A 13,719-nucleotide genomic window follows, 5' to 3' on the forward strand; every position below is an offset into this window, starting at 1 on the left:
ACAGAAGATGACGGAAGAAGCAAACGAAAGGATACACACGGCCTTGTCTGTCTTTCTTTCTTCTCATCATGCATCTCGTCTTACAACCGTTTCATAGCAGACCGACTGGGGATGGGTGAGGTGCAGTTGAGAGGGAAAATGCATGAAAATATAATTTTATGAAGTTCGATAATTCCCCTTAGTTGTAAGCTGAAACTGTAAGTTTCAAGGAATTTTTTTGAACAATTATTGGATGAGGTTTTTGTGATGTCCAGAATAACCAAGGTCGAGGTAGGGGTTAGGCTGACAACCCTTACCGAGACCTTGATTATTCTGAATATCACAAAAAACGAACCTAATAATTGTTTCATTATACATTGAACGAAAACAAAAAAAATGGAAGTCACGATTCTGTTTCTTCACTGACGGCAAACAACACAAAGCGCCCGAACTTGACATGATTACCCTTAGAAATCATGCACCGCGGTCATACATGACATGATTAACCGTGACCTTGGGTGTCCTTGACATGATTATTGTACAATCTGCCGCTAGATGACGCCACAGGCGCTGATTTCGAAAATTCACTGTACGCTTTCGGCCAATCAGAAAAGAGATAGTGAGTTCAATGTACAATTAACCAGATTATGGTGGACAGTTACATTAAGGTAGCATTTCACTCACGATAATAAGGTAAGCCTACACAAGTGCGCACTGCAAACCTATTGGAAAAAGAATGTTAACTCGGACCGAAGAGTCCTTACAACTACAACTACGCCAACCAGACGCCGCTGATCTTACATGAGCCCACGTGCTAAACTGCAGATGAGCGACCACCACGGGTTTGCATTACGTCATCGCTTGGTCATAAGGATTTTTTTTTTCTGACCGATGCATAAGGGAAAGGAGGGATGCAGGGGTAGTAAACGCGCTATTGCTCAGTCATTCCCAAGTCCCTGGCGCAAATGCGCAGTTTCAAGTCTTTACATAACATCGAGGTTAATTCAAAATAATCTTTATTTGAATTACGTTACAACAGTCAAGCAAAAATAACAGCGTGTTTAATTACAATAATCTGCGAAGGTTACAAAGCCAACCAGCTAGTTTTTGGTTTGGTCAATCGAATTGTACATTCTGAAGAATGTAAGAATTCTTAAGGATGTAAGAATTGCTGTTAACTGTGCTTATAAGATTATTTATACCCGCGAAATCTGTGATTGTGAGAAGAATGTGAAATTATGGTGTGTACAAAATTGGATATAAAATTTAGAGCTAAACACGTTGTGCATCAAACAAGTCAAATAATTTTTTGAATTGCATTCGTTCTTTCTCTCAGAAGCTATGTCAATAGAAGACAATATATACTCATAGCGGCTACTCTGAAAACAATATTTCTTACATTATCTGGGAGATAATTACAATAATTTAATTGTACCTCATTACACAGCAGTTGTCGATCGTTTAATATCGATTCAGCAAGCCTAATACACTGTCAGAACCCGAGGGGATTTCCGACTCTTTACAACCAATCAAAATTTGCACGACCACTCGCCGAACAAAATCTCCTGATGACTCTCGTAACCACACAATTTTCGGCTATGCTTGGCTGAATTAACCGCTGACCAAGTGGCCGGACAACTGTGGTTACGAGATCTGGCTGCACTCCGAGAGCCACAAGTCATTTTGTCGTCATGGTGACGCGTAACGAAGCAACATCTGTAACTAAAATAGCGGAAGTTTAAGAATGACTCAAAAATCGGAGAAGCGATTCTGTGAGAAATGCTACTTTCTCTCCAAGCGATCCTATTTTACACAGCCGTATTTGTAGGTTCTCTAACTTCTTGCCTAGCTTGCCTTATTCCGTCAGACTTTGTAAAATCTACCTCAGCATAGATACTCCTGACTGGCGCGGATTTCGGTCCTGGCGAAGATTGTCGACACGAACGCAAGTCAATATTTGGAGGGCGCCGGTGCTGTCGTGAAGGCGACTCGGACGAATTTTCAGTTCTGTTCAAGTCAAGCATAACGTAGTTAAGTTGAGTAATTTCTTCGTCTTCTCGAGTTGACCCCAGCGATGTGCTTCCTACACATTTTGGCGGTTGCAATCTCGCGGGTTCGCTTTCTCGTCGGTTTGAACGAGGTGATCTTCGCCACCGCTCGTTTTCATCCAGAACTTTCCCAGGCGAAAATCCGACGTAATCAAGCGCTTCTTCTAAGCTCGCATCAGTGTCGCCATTGGCTGACAAAATGTCATTGTTGCTGCTTTCAAAGGGTTTCCTCGGAGAAAAATTAACGTATTGGGGAACATCCACCGCGCTTTTACTTTTTGCAATACCGTTGAAATCAACGTTTTCGTATTCGCGAGGTTTTTCAGAAAGCACGGATTCCAAGCTATGTTTTCTAAAGTCGCTGGTCGCGGCTTCCTGTTCAATATTATAGCCAGGGTTAAAATTCACATAACTGTGCATGTCTTCGTACGAAGACGACTCGACCGAACCGTTTAGATATGTCCGTGGGCTGAGAGAATCGACTTGCGCACTTCTGTTTGCGAAAATCTCTCCCGGAGAATAGTTCACGTAACAACGATTTGACTCTTCTCGCTGATTGGTCGACATGAGATTCGGAGACCCGGGCCTCGGAGAGTTCGAGCCCGGGGTAAAGTTCACGTAGCTTCGAGATTCGTCTGCCGGTACGGCCAGCGGACTCATTGAGACATAATCCTGCCCAGAATGCCGACGAGTAGTGGATGGAGATTTCTTGATGCAGACGAACTCGCGGATGTCTGGTTTATTGGGCAGGGCGCTTTCTGTGGTCCTCCGTTGCCTAGGCGACGAAGATTTCTTCTGCTGTACAAACTCACTGCGGGCGCTCGGACTTTGAGTTTTCGCACTTCCATTCTGTTTGTCGAACTGTTGTTTCCTTGGTGACGTCACGTCCATGTAGCCCCCTTCGGGAGTAGTCTGCGTGAGTTTTGAGTTTGACTGAGTTTGAGGGTCTTTGAATGCTTTCACAGCTTTAAACTTCGTTGACTCCATGTCCACGTAAGAGCCACTGCTCTTGCGCTGGAGAAACAAGAGAGAGGAGGTGGTGATGACAAAGCCTTGAAATCCACGTACAAGGTAGGTCGCTTGCAGGCAAACAGAGAGACAGACAGACAGACAGACAGACAGACAGAGACAGACAGACAAAAACACAAACAGGCAAGCGGACCGTGAGACAGACAGGCAAAAAGACAAAAACACGAACAGGCAAGCATACAGTGAAACAGACTGACAGGCAAAAAGAAAAAAACAAACACGCAAGTAGACAGACAGACAGACAGACAGACAGACAGACAGACAGACAAAAAGGCACACAGACAGACCGACCGACCGACAGACAAGCAAAGACAAAAACAAACAGGCACGTAGACAGACGGACAGACAAAAAGACAATAACAAAAACAGGCAGATAGAACCAATTCATGCTGAAGAAGGAACACTTGTTATTATCCAACTGCAATCAGTGGAGTACAAAAAATACGCGAAACGGGTACCAAAAAACCTAGGACATTTGCACCTACTATGCAATGCGCCCACACCCACATCGAGGCAATGACGAGCAAAACTGATTTTCAAAAGAAAGAAATTACACCCGACCCAGTCTCGAAACAAAACACTCACTCGGTCTCCACCCATCTTCATGTAATCCTCTTCACTTGTCAGCTCCTGAACGTTTCCTGGTCCAATATTCATGTACTCTGTGCGGATAACATCTCATTTAGTACAAAGCAATAATAACTAAATTATAATATTTAGAGAGGAAGCCACATTAGCCTTGGCTGGTTTTCATGCAGGTCCTCTATCCTGGTTGACTTGGAATCGAACCCGGGCCACATTGGTAGGAGACGAGTGCTCTATCCCTGCTCCCCCAAAAATGAGCTTTGATTTTTACTTAACTTTTATCAATTCCTTGGTGAGGCACGACTTTCTAGTTTATAACTTTCCTTCCATTAGTTGTTGTTGTTGATGAGTTGAATGACACGACATAGCTACATGTAGGGGCTCTGTTATGGCATACACATTGTGAGAAATTTAACTAAGAATTTGTCCACTCCGTCGTTTGATTTCGGTCTCAATCTTCACCTAGCTTTAACAATCCTCGGTCAAGTTTAGTTTTCTGGTATACAGACCTCACTGATGTGCTACCGCCTTTTTACAAACAATTATTTTCCCATTTTCTTTGAGTTTAAGGTTTTTCGTTCATCGCTAACTGAGATGTTACCCTTCCCATCAAATGAATTTGTCACGTTAGCTTGCCTTAATGAGAACACTACCCTCCGAAGCAGACTTTAAATTCGTCACGCAATCTTCCCTTCCACGGATAAGCGTGTGACGTACCCAGATAGCGTTACAGCGTTAAGAAGACAACAATTCTTCCAATTTGCGAAAAAAAGAGACAATTGTTACAGTATCTTGAAATGAAAGCGGGGTTGAAAATATGCGTAATATCTCTTACCTGGTTGTTCATCTTTCTGTTCTGTGAGAGGTCCAGTGCTGTTCGCTGGTGGACTCAACAACACTTTGGCACTGAAATCTGAATTCTGCTCTTCCTGACTTCTGGTTGGGCTGTTCACACTTGCATTTATAACTATTCAAATAAAGACAACAGAACGACGCATTCAATACATAATTAGAACTGATTGTCCAAAAGAAACGTATTTGTTCGCTCTGATCAGGCTCAATGAGAAAGAGCTGGCACTATGGTCTTGTCCACACTACGCCGGAGAAATTTGAAAACGGTGTTTTCACTTTGAAAACGCATCAGATGTTTTCCGTCCACACTGCCCCTGAGGAATTTGAAAACGCAACAATCACTGGTCATTTTGGAGTTGTGGCTGAGGAAAACTTGGTCAGGGAAATCACTTCATTATCGTGATGCTATCGTTCTCGAAAAGTTTCGTCTTCAAAATGTCTTTCGTCCACACTGAAACACAAAGCCGGCGTTTTCAAATTCCTCCGGTTTGAAGAGCGTTTTCGAAAAGCTTCGTTTTCGTGACGGATTAGTGTGGACGGAAGACCTAACCGTAGAAATAAAGCTGCGTTTTCAAATTTCTCCGGCGCAGTATGGATGGGGCCTCAAGGTCCGCACACACTAAAGGACATGTTGCGAGGACGTGAAGCGAGGACAAGCGTAAGCTTAGAACGCATGTTGCAGGGACAGTACGTAAGCTGGTGCACACGAAACGGATTGAGGCATAAAAATGTGTCGTAGAAGAGGAGAGTTTGCAGGAGCAGCGTACACGATGCGACATTGAAAATTGAGATCATTTTGCCCTTGCTTCATGATGCACGAATTTAAAGCAGCTAAATTTCATGCAACACGTTACGGAGGGTACAGTTTGCCCTTGCAAGAAGTCTTTTTCGCAAAAATGGGCATATCACATATGTTAAGGAAAACTGTCGCTGCAACATGGCCCCGCTTCATGTCCCCGAATCATTTTCCTTAGTGTGTGCCGACCTTAACAGAGGCTGCCAGTCTTTGAAGCGTGCTGTTACCCGTAAACTTCCGCTTATAAGCCACTCCACTTATAAGGGCCCCCCGGTTATAGGTCCATCTCCCTGTAAACAAAATATTACTTCCAATTATGAGCCCCCCGGATATAAGCCCCCTTTTAGTATAAAATGAATTGACTTCGACTTAGTCTGATGTTTTCAAGCTTAACTGAAAACCAGTCTATGAAAAACATATTTTGATCAACACTGGTGTAGCTCATTTCGAAACGGTATTTTTATTCCGCTTATAAGCCCTCCAATTTATAAGAATCGTCCAAAACCCCTTGCGAAGTCGCACAAGCTTAGGGCTCATAAGCGGAAGTTTACGGTAATCGAACAAGACTTGAGTGATAAGTAACATGGCGAACTTGCCTTCCTTTGACCTTCTTCGTGGCAATAAGCGATTTAAAACAGAAGGTGTCTTGCTTCTGGGACTCGAATCACCTTCTGATAAATTCCTCGTGGAATTCGAAGAACCGGCATGAAACAGGGCTTCAGGAGACGAACTTGGCTCGGTACCAGAGCGGCGACGATTCAGTGGATAAATAACAGCCGAGACAGGGCGTGGTCTGGATTTCTGTCTCTTCCCTTCACTTGAGCAGCGCCGTCTGGACACTGGTTGAATGTCCGATGTTGAGATGTTGTGCATGGCCCTAAGACAAATAAACATACATCAATTGGCAACTTAATTTATTTTATTGTTTAAAATGACCTATCCTGGTTTTCAAGTAATACATTAAACTGCAAATTAAAGAATAGTTGTGCTTGGCCCGTAGTTAGATTTCTAGGTACACATCAGTCAATTTGAATAAGACAAACATTTCAATTTACAGAATGTTACACATACTAAACTGTGTACTGTGAAATTACATTCCTCCCGAGCATGTGGTCTCCTCTATTGCCCTCCTGGCAATCTCCATCATACTTAGGTCGTGATATGCACACATCATGAACCACGCACAGTTACAGTACTTAATCTACATAACAGTGTGAAGAATTGCAACACTTGTTCTTGTATATTGTACAGTTAAACCTGGGGCGGATCAATGGGGGAGACAAAATAACATGCTGACTTGGCGACCTCAGAATGGCGGAGATCCATTTCTGAGAAGTTCAATTTTAGGAATTTTCTGAGGAAGGATGCCCCCCCCCCGACCCCCCTACAGGAGAGCGCCTATGGCTGTCCATATCCCTAACCCCCTTCTCTAAAATCCTGTCTCCGCACAAACAAACCCCTTGTAAGGGATCACCCTCGGGGAAATGGGAGGTGGCTGCTTAATAGGGGTTGTTGTAGTTTGAGTATTTTTTACTCTTGAGTTATCTGCTTAATAGTGAATATGGACTAATGTCAAGACAATCATGATGAACATGTGTTTGAATGCTTTTATCAGGTGTCCCTTTCTATTTCAGACTGTTATCTGTCATCACCTTTTCCAAAGACAGGCAAACTACATGTACTATTAATAAATATTTTGGGTGGCCATTTAAAAGTGGTAAAGACAATAGGTAAACCCTCATGGGGATGACCAAAAGGCAGTTGTGGCCACCTAATAGAGCTGGCCAGTTAATAGGGGTTTCATTTTCTTAACTGACAATAAGGGCTTTGATATCTGACTGCTAAACAAGGGGTGGCCACTTAATAGGTGGCCAGTTAATAGAGGTTTGACTGTATTTTGACCTGCTCCACTGCATACCTTCCAACTCTCATTGCTTAATAATAATTGGGCGCAAGTCTTATGCACGAGGGTCCAATGCTTGGATCTGCCACCAACAGACTATTTTCTCTTGCCTTGTGCCCAATTAGAGGTATTACAGGTAGCTGACACACTTTTTAAAAAATATCTAAGCTCAAACGAATACAAAAAAAAGAGTCCATGCAAATGACAATACACTTCTCTCAATTCTCCTATAATTTTATGAGGGAACATATTGGCAACATCATGGCTCTGGGACCAGGAAAATGTTTGAAATCTCATCACAAATCTCTTGAAGATCCTTCAGAGTCTTTGGACATCTCCAGATATGTTTGGAATTCTTTGAAATTCTTAATGCGCTGCACTCTCATGCCTGTCTCTGAAAAAATATGCAGGCTGTGTAACATTGGCTCACCAAACTAAAATGCAAACTTGCATCAAGATGGCTCACGAATTTATTGAGAGCTCTCACGTGTTTTGTGAGCAAATACATGACTCAACAATTTCCTTTTTATAATTTTTTGCAACACGTTCACGGAAATGATTGTTTAAAAGATAGCAACTGTTGAAGATCTGCAAACTTCTAGTGTGATGTAACATTTTAATTGAAATATATGTAAGAAAACATTTACCCCAGTATAGCGTCATGCATGTTCTGCGCAATAATCTGATCATCAACTTGGATCCAGAGTTCTCCAGCACCTGTCACAGCGGACCGTCCAAGCTCCATGAAGAAAAAACAGTCCGTGTGTCCACAACGTCTGACACTGACAAGCTCCAGCTCAATCATTGACTCTTTGGTATCCTTTCTGACCAATGATAAAGAGTTGTTGGACAGTTGAAGATCATATTGCCCTGTGAGGTTCTTACTGGTGCCCAGTCCCCTCGGTTTCACAGCGACAGGCCATTTTGACACTAACAAGAAGAAAGTTGTTCATCATCAGGGCTGGTGAGTGGACCTTTTTACCAATGTCATGCTTTTCCAATATTTACATTTAAACAAAAATGAGCCTCTCCGCTTAATTTATCATGCCAAATTAAGTACATATGCAAAGTTTAATAAGAATCCATTGCAAACTTATAAAAACAGGGGACCCAAAACTTGCCAATTTTATGAAGAAATGTATACCTGGGGGTAATACATACATTTCTTCATAGAAAATAGCAAGTTTGGGGTCCACTTTTTTTGACTTTCTAACGGATTCTTATGAAACTTCACATGTTTAAATACTAAATTCAGCATGATAAATTGATCTATGTTAGGTAAAAGGTACAATCTGAATACAGGCCAAGTGGCCAATCAGACTGAAGCTTACATGTATCCCCGTTTCTGTAGCATGAAGCGACTAGGAGTATTTCTACTCCCACCTGGATGGGATGCTAGTCCGTCACAGGGCTACCCCCAGCATTAAATTTGCTGGTACCCATTTATACACCTGGGTGGAGAGAGGCACTGTGAGAGTAAAGTGTCTTGCCCAAGAACACAATGCAATGTCCCCGGCCATGGTTTGAACCCGGACTGCTCGATCTGAAGTCAAGCGCACTACCCACGAGGCCACTGTGCCTCCAAATTGATCTATGGAGGTGATCTTTTTGCTTATATGAAAAATACAAACGTTTGAGAGCCTACAAGGATACATTTCCAGAAATTGTCCCACCTCCCCAACGAAGATCAGTACAAATTGGTGAGAGGATCCATGAGCCAAAACTTTTAAAGAGAAACAAACTGAAATTCTCAGAAGGATGAAAACAAGTGGAGGGGTGCAGGGGGGGGGGGGGGGGTCATCCAAGAAAAAAACATATGGTTTGTGGGGGATTACCAGTGATTCATGGAGTAACACAATTTGTATGCTGGATGGCACAGGAGGGGGGCATTGGGATTTTTCAATTTTGCAGGTTTGGCCAATGTTTGGTTTGGTTTTTTCGGCTTTCGCACTTAAAAACTGCGGTTTTTCAGTTTTGGTGTCTTGTGCGATTTGCGGGTTTTTTCTGACCAGTATAGTCTTTGGTTTTCGGTTTTGTCAACAATGATGGTGGTTTTTTGGATTTTTCAGCCCAATGCATTTTACGGTTCTTCTGGTTTTGCCAAGGAAGTTACACCCCACAGTGGCGCTAAAACTGTAATTCCAAGGGACCACTTACAGTTAGAGGAATGCATGACAAGCGTAGTCTCTTTGGATGCCAAGCAGACTATCAAAAGCTAAAGATAACATCAAAGCAAACGACTATTTCTCAAATATCATGCAGCTGAGATAATATCTTGTGGACTTTAACCTTAGACTGTGGACCATCGAGTTTCTATAGCTCAATTGCCCGTTGTCTCCCCATTTCATCGCGGGAATAACATTATGCTCACTTGCTCTGTTCACGAGGAATAAAAGCAAAGGAGAGACTGTTTGGTTGTAAAATAATTAGTAATTTGGTTGTAAAATGGGGCTTCCATTGTGCCTACACAAATGAAAATTATGACAATGGCAATCAAAAAGTAACTTCACAAAGTAGTGTTTCTTTTAAACAAAAATCATTTAAAATCATTTTATCGTGCAGTTTGTTTCTAGTTCCACAGTGCTATAGGTCTGTGGAGCTGATTTACATAAATAAGGAGCTTTTTAGACTATGATGTGTTCTGCACTAACAAGGAAATATACAGAAAGAACTTTGGAAAGTAGAAGAAGTTTAGATGTATAAATATTAAATAACAGAAAGAGAGATTCTGAAGACTGCCAAAGCTTTGTTAATGAGGGCTTTTGCTGTATTTCGGTTTTGGTTTTGTGGTTTTCAGCGATATTTGTGCAGTTTCTTCGGTTTCTAATAGGCCCCTACACCCCCCTTGCACAGCTTGCCATCAACTCCTAGCAACTCATTGTTATGTAGATTGTGTTAATTTGTTTCAAATATTCAAACCCGACCACTACATCAAGAAAATGAATACTGCTTCCTATTATAGTCCGAATTATTCATAAATCCTGATAAAAACAAAGCCTCCACCAGCACATTGTGTTACGCAAATCGAGAACACAAACCTTGTCACACAAGCAACATTCCCCTTCCTTGTTCCACAAAATAAAATAAGTAAAAAATAAAAGAATGAAAAAATTATAATAATAATACCAACAGGGTAATCCCACTAGAATCAAGGATCAGCAACCACATGACTTAATTTCAAACGGGGAAAAAATAATTTACATATTGAGGAAGAATGATCGACGTAATTTGATTGCTTTAGAAGAAGATCGGTCTTTCCCGGGGTCTTTGTAACCTACCAGTTGCATTCAGGACTTCATCCTTTTTCTGCTCTGTCTTCAAGCTCTTTAGCCAAGCATTTAGCTTGTCTTCAGAATCCGCGATCAAGCCAAATGCATCTTCGCGCGTGTACAAAACGAACACCGATTTGTGCTTCGAATCTTCTTTCTTTGCGATGTTCCAGCAGTCAGTTAGGTAAATAACTCGCTTTGGAGTTCCTTTTAAACGAAACTTCTTCTCGCTCTCGTAGTATTCCAGTCGGGATTTTTCCTTCCTTGGAGACGAACGAAGAACGAAGTATCGCTTCTTTTGAGTCTATTGAGAAAACAGATGTAAACAATGTTTCACTTTACGAGGACATTTCATGCTCCGGGCTATTTATCAAAGGGTTTTTTTGGCTGAAAGCCACAATCGCCAAAAACGCCATCAAAATACTCCAGAATCATTGCTAAAAATATTATAATTTTTAATATCTGTCAAACTTACATGAATTTGCATGTGTAAGAGCACAACTTGTTTTCCACACAAAGAAAATGACATTGTCTTTCAATTTGCTTCGCACAACCTCTCAAAACAATAATTAGTCATGCTAACATGCAGCACCTTTTAGCTTAATAAATAACAAAAGTTCCAAAATAAAGACTATTTTGAGAACTTAGATCTACACATCCATACTGCCTGTGTACAAAAAAACAACCTTTAAGCTCACAAAGCTGTTTAATTAAGTAAGTGGGCTTACATAATTAAAAATTGCCGGAGAAAATTGAAATCGTGTAGGTAATACTTGAATTTATATTAGCATTGAAAACAATCAAGATTTTGCTTGAGATCGAGATAAAGATGTATCAATACAACTTTTATCAATGGAAAATGCTCTCGAGGTTTTACCTCACACAAGACGAATGAAATATGTAAGATCCCCTGCAAAGCTAAACACCGAGTTTTAGTTGATTGGAGTGCAAATTAGACCTGGTGTTTGTCGTATACAATCGCTCAAGTCATATTAACACAACAAAACCCTCGTTGAACTTCACAACTGCTACTGGAATGCGCGAGAAAAAAGCAAAATAAAGAATTGGCAGTCAAAATCAGACCGACAACAACATCAACGAAATCTTAGGCCAATATTGAGAACTTAAAAGGAAAAAGCTCGATCGAGGACACTTCTAAGATCGAGCGCTACAAATTAAATTTTACTACCTTCGCTTTACCTTAAGTCGTTTAAGATGACCTTCCATAACAATATCCCCATCATTCATGATGTTTTGTTGGCTGAGAACCATAGACGATGACTTCTGATTCAAAATTCCAAGGCAACAAGTACTAATTTAGAATTCGACAGTCGTTATGTGTGAACCTCTTCAAATAAAGTGGTTCGATTTTGCAGCTTTGTCGGTCGCATCAAAACTGTTCTTTGTCGCTCTATGTCAACTCAAGGTTGGCCCTTGTCATGCTTCATTATACTGTTAATTTTCCCGAAGTTGGACCAAAAGGCTTGGTGCGGAACTGGTTCCAGAAGAATTCTTTGAAATACCATGTTCCATACTGCGTAACGAGTGCGGTCTGCTCTCAAAGCGGCAATCGGTACCAGGCTCCGTCAAGTAGCCTGGGATAAGCGTGGTGAGATAAGCGTGATGAGATCCGTGAGGAGGAGCGTGATAAAACGTTCGCGATCCGCTGTGATAACGAAAGTTACGATCAGATATCACTAATATCTGATAGTAAAATCAGTAAAAGGTTCCGCAAATTCTAATTTTCCATTAAATGAAGTATCGATCCTTATAAAAGAAAGATATACAAACACACTAATTACAATTCGCGTTTTGCCTAACAGCGCAGACAGCAAGCAGTTTCATGAGAGCTACAGACGCAGTTTTAACACACCCACTGCAATACAATGCCAAATAATTGTCTATTGTTGCAAGACTTTGATATTTTTTCAACTTTTGTTAGAACGACAAAAGCAGAAAACAGATATCCTCCTGGCCGAAGGGCCCTTTTATACCGTTGATTAAAATAAATCAACTTTTGGCGTCACACTCTAAGAAAAAGAAAAAAAAAACAAAAATAAATAAATCATAATTAAAGGAAAAAAGGTCGCCTTATTCTCTTCGTCTGATGAAAAAAACGACACGTTTATGACGGTGAAGATTTCACTCTGCTAAACCCGAGATGTTCGCAATGATTTGACTTGGTTTACAAGCCTTTTAATCTGATCTGAACTGATATTTTTATGGAAAACAAGATCTACAGGAAACTTAAGTTTCGCCCGTTGATTCATTTACGCTCCAATCTCCGATTCAAATGAGGAGACCAAATCCCTGAGGGGTAATTCTGAGGACAAAAAACAGCTTCATCACACAGGAGAAATATCATCGTGTACCTTTCGGCTTATGAGTTCAACCAGCAAAAGGGTTATACACAACAAATAAAGAAAATATGGTAATAGAGAGCTGTGTAAAACAAAAACAAAAACAAAAAAATCATAAAAGAAGTAAAAATATACTTCCTTGATCTGTATCTACGTTTATTAAAGTCTCTCTTACCTCTACCAAAACTGACTTTAAGTGCTTTAGGGCATGTTAAAATCCGCCTATAGAGAGGCGTTTGTTTCCTTTTTAACAATACTCTCCGACAATACAAAATTTGGCTTCATTAGAAGGTGCAGTTATTCGGCTATCGGAAATGTGTGGGTTGTGGTGAAAGAATATATTCTTCGGAGACAATTTTCCATTAAAGCCGTACAACACAACGCAGCTGTCATGGAATAATTATCGTTGTCATTTCGGAATAAATTATTCCAACGACGTCAGTCGTATATTAAACTACAGTTACTGGACAAACATAAACTTCGATAAAGCGACACTAAGAGGTTGCGACACTTAAGTGTGAGAACCTTATTTTGAAAAAAACATCCAATTTACCTACTATATAAAACGCAACCTAGGTTTTAATGACTACAGGACCGAACAAGCCAGCAAAAGGTTCCGCAAATTCATCACAGTATTTAAAGTAATTGCTAAAAGGGAAATTTTTGCTTCCTTATTCTCTCATACATATGATATCTGTTTGTTTTCCGGTTCATTATGCTAATTACAAACAATTTAAACAGTGACGCCACGAGACATCTGCCAGCGACAATGGGTTTCCCAGCTTATGTCGTAAACAACAAGGAAAGCAGACAAGCCCGGGGGGGGGGGGGCACTGCCATATATGGGCTATATAGGTATGTGCCGCTGTGAAGGGTATGGTTTTCAAGCAGTTTACTC

General features: G+C 41.0%; 1 protein-coding gene across 2 annotated transcripts; it reads right to left on the reverse strand.

The window, feature by feature from the left end:
* Positions 1–978: 978 nt before the first annotated feature.
* Positions 979–13,231, reverse strand: LOC110041597 (uncharacterized). Of its 2 annotated transcripts, none has more exons than XM_089271096.1 (8): positions 12,997–13,231; positions 11,662–12,127; positions 10,471–10,765; positions 7,840–8,122; positions 5,886–6,166; positions 4,477–4,608; positions 3,642–3,718; positions 979–3,041 (listed from the first exon to the last, which is right to left on the reverse strand). In XM_089271096.1, the coding sequence occupies exons 2-8, from the start codon at positions 11,731–11,733 to the stop codon at positions 1,788–1,790; spliced, it is 2,394 nt and encodes a 797-aa protein (XP_089127222.1). In that variant the 5' UTR covers positions 11,734–12,127; positions 12,997–13,231; the 3' UTR covers positions 979–1,787. The 2 variants fall into 2 exon arrangements, with proteins under 2 accessions (XP_089127222.1, XP_089127221.1); XM_089271095.1 differs by having other exon boundaries at positions 11,662–12,491.
* Between the last annotated feature and the right edge of the window lie 488 nt (positions 13,232–13,719).

Source organism: Orbicella faveolata, unplaced genomic scaffold (genome assembly GCF_042242905.1).
Source record: "Orbicella faveolata isolate gen_17 unplaced genomic scaffold, um_ofav_v1 contig_34, whole genome shotgun sequence".
Lineage (NCBI taxonomy): Eukaryota > Metazoa > Cnidaria > Anthozoa > Scleractinia > Merulinidae > Orbicella > Orbicella faveolata.

Excerpts from the sequence above, each read along its gene's own strand:
- LOC110041597 (XM_089271096.1), bottom strand. The coding sequence starts at position 11,733 with ATGGTTCTCAGCCAACAAAACATCATGAATGATGGGGATATTGTTATG. Across the intron at positions 4,609-5,885 it reads ACGAAGAAGGTCAAAGGAAG|TTATAAATGCAAGTGTGAAC; the intron begins GCAAGTTCGCCA and ends TTATTTGAATAG. Across the intron at positions 3,719-4,476 it reads ACAGAAAGATGAACAACCAG|AGTACATGAATATTGGACCA; the intron begins GTAAGAGATATT and ends TTATCCGCACAG.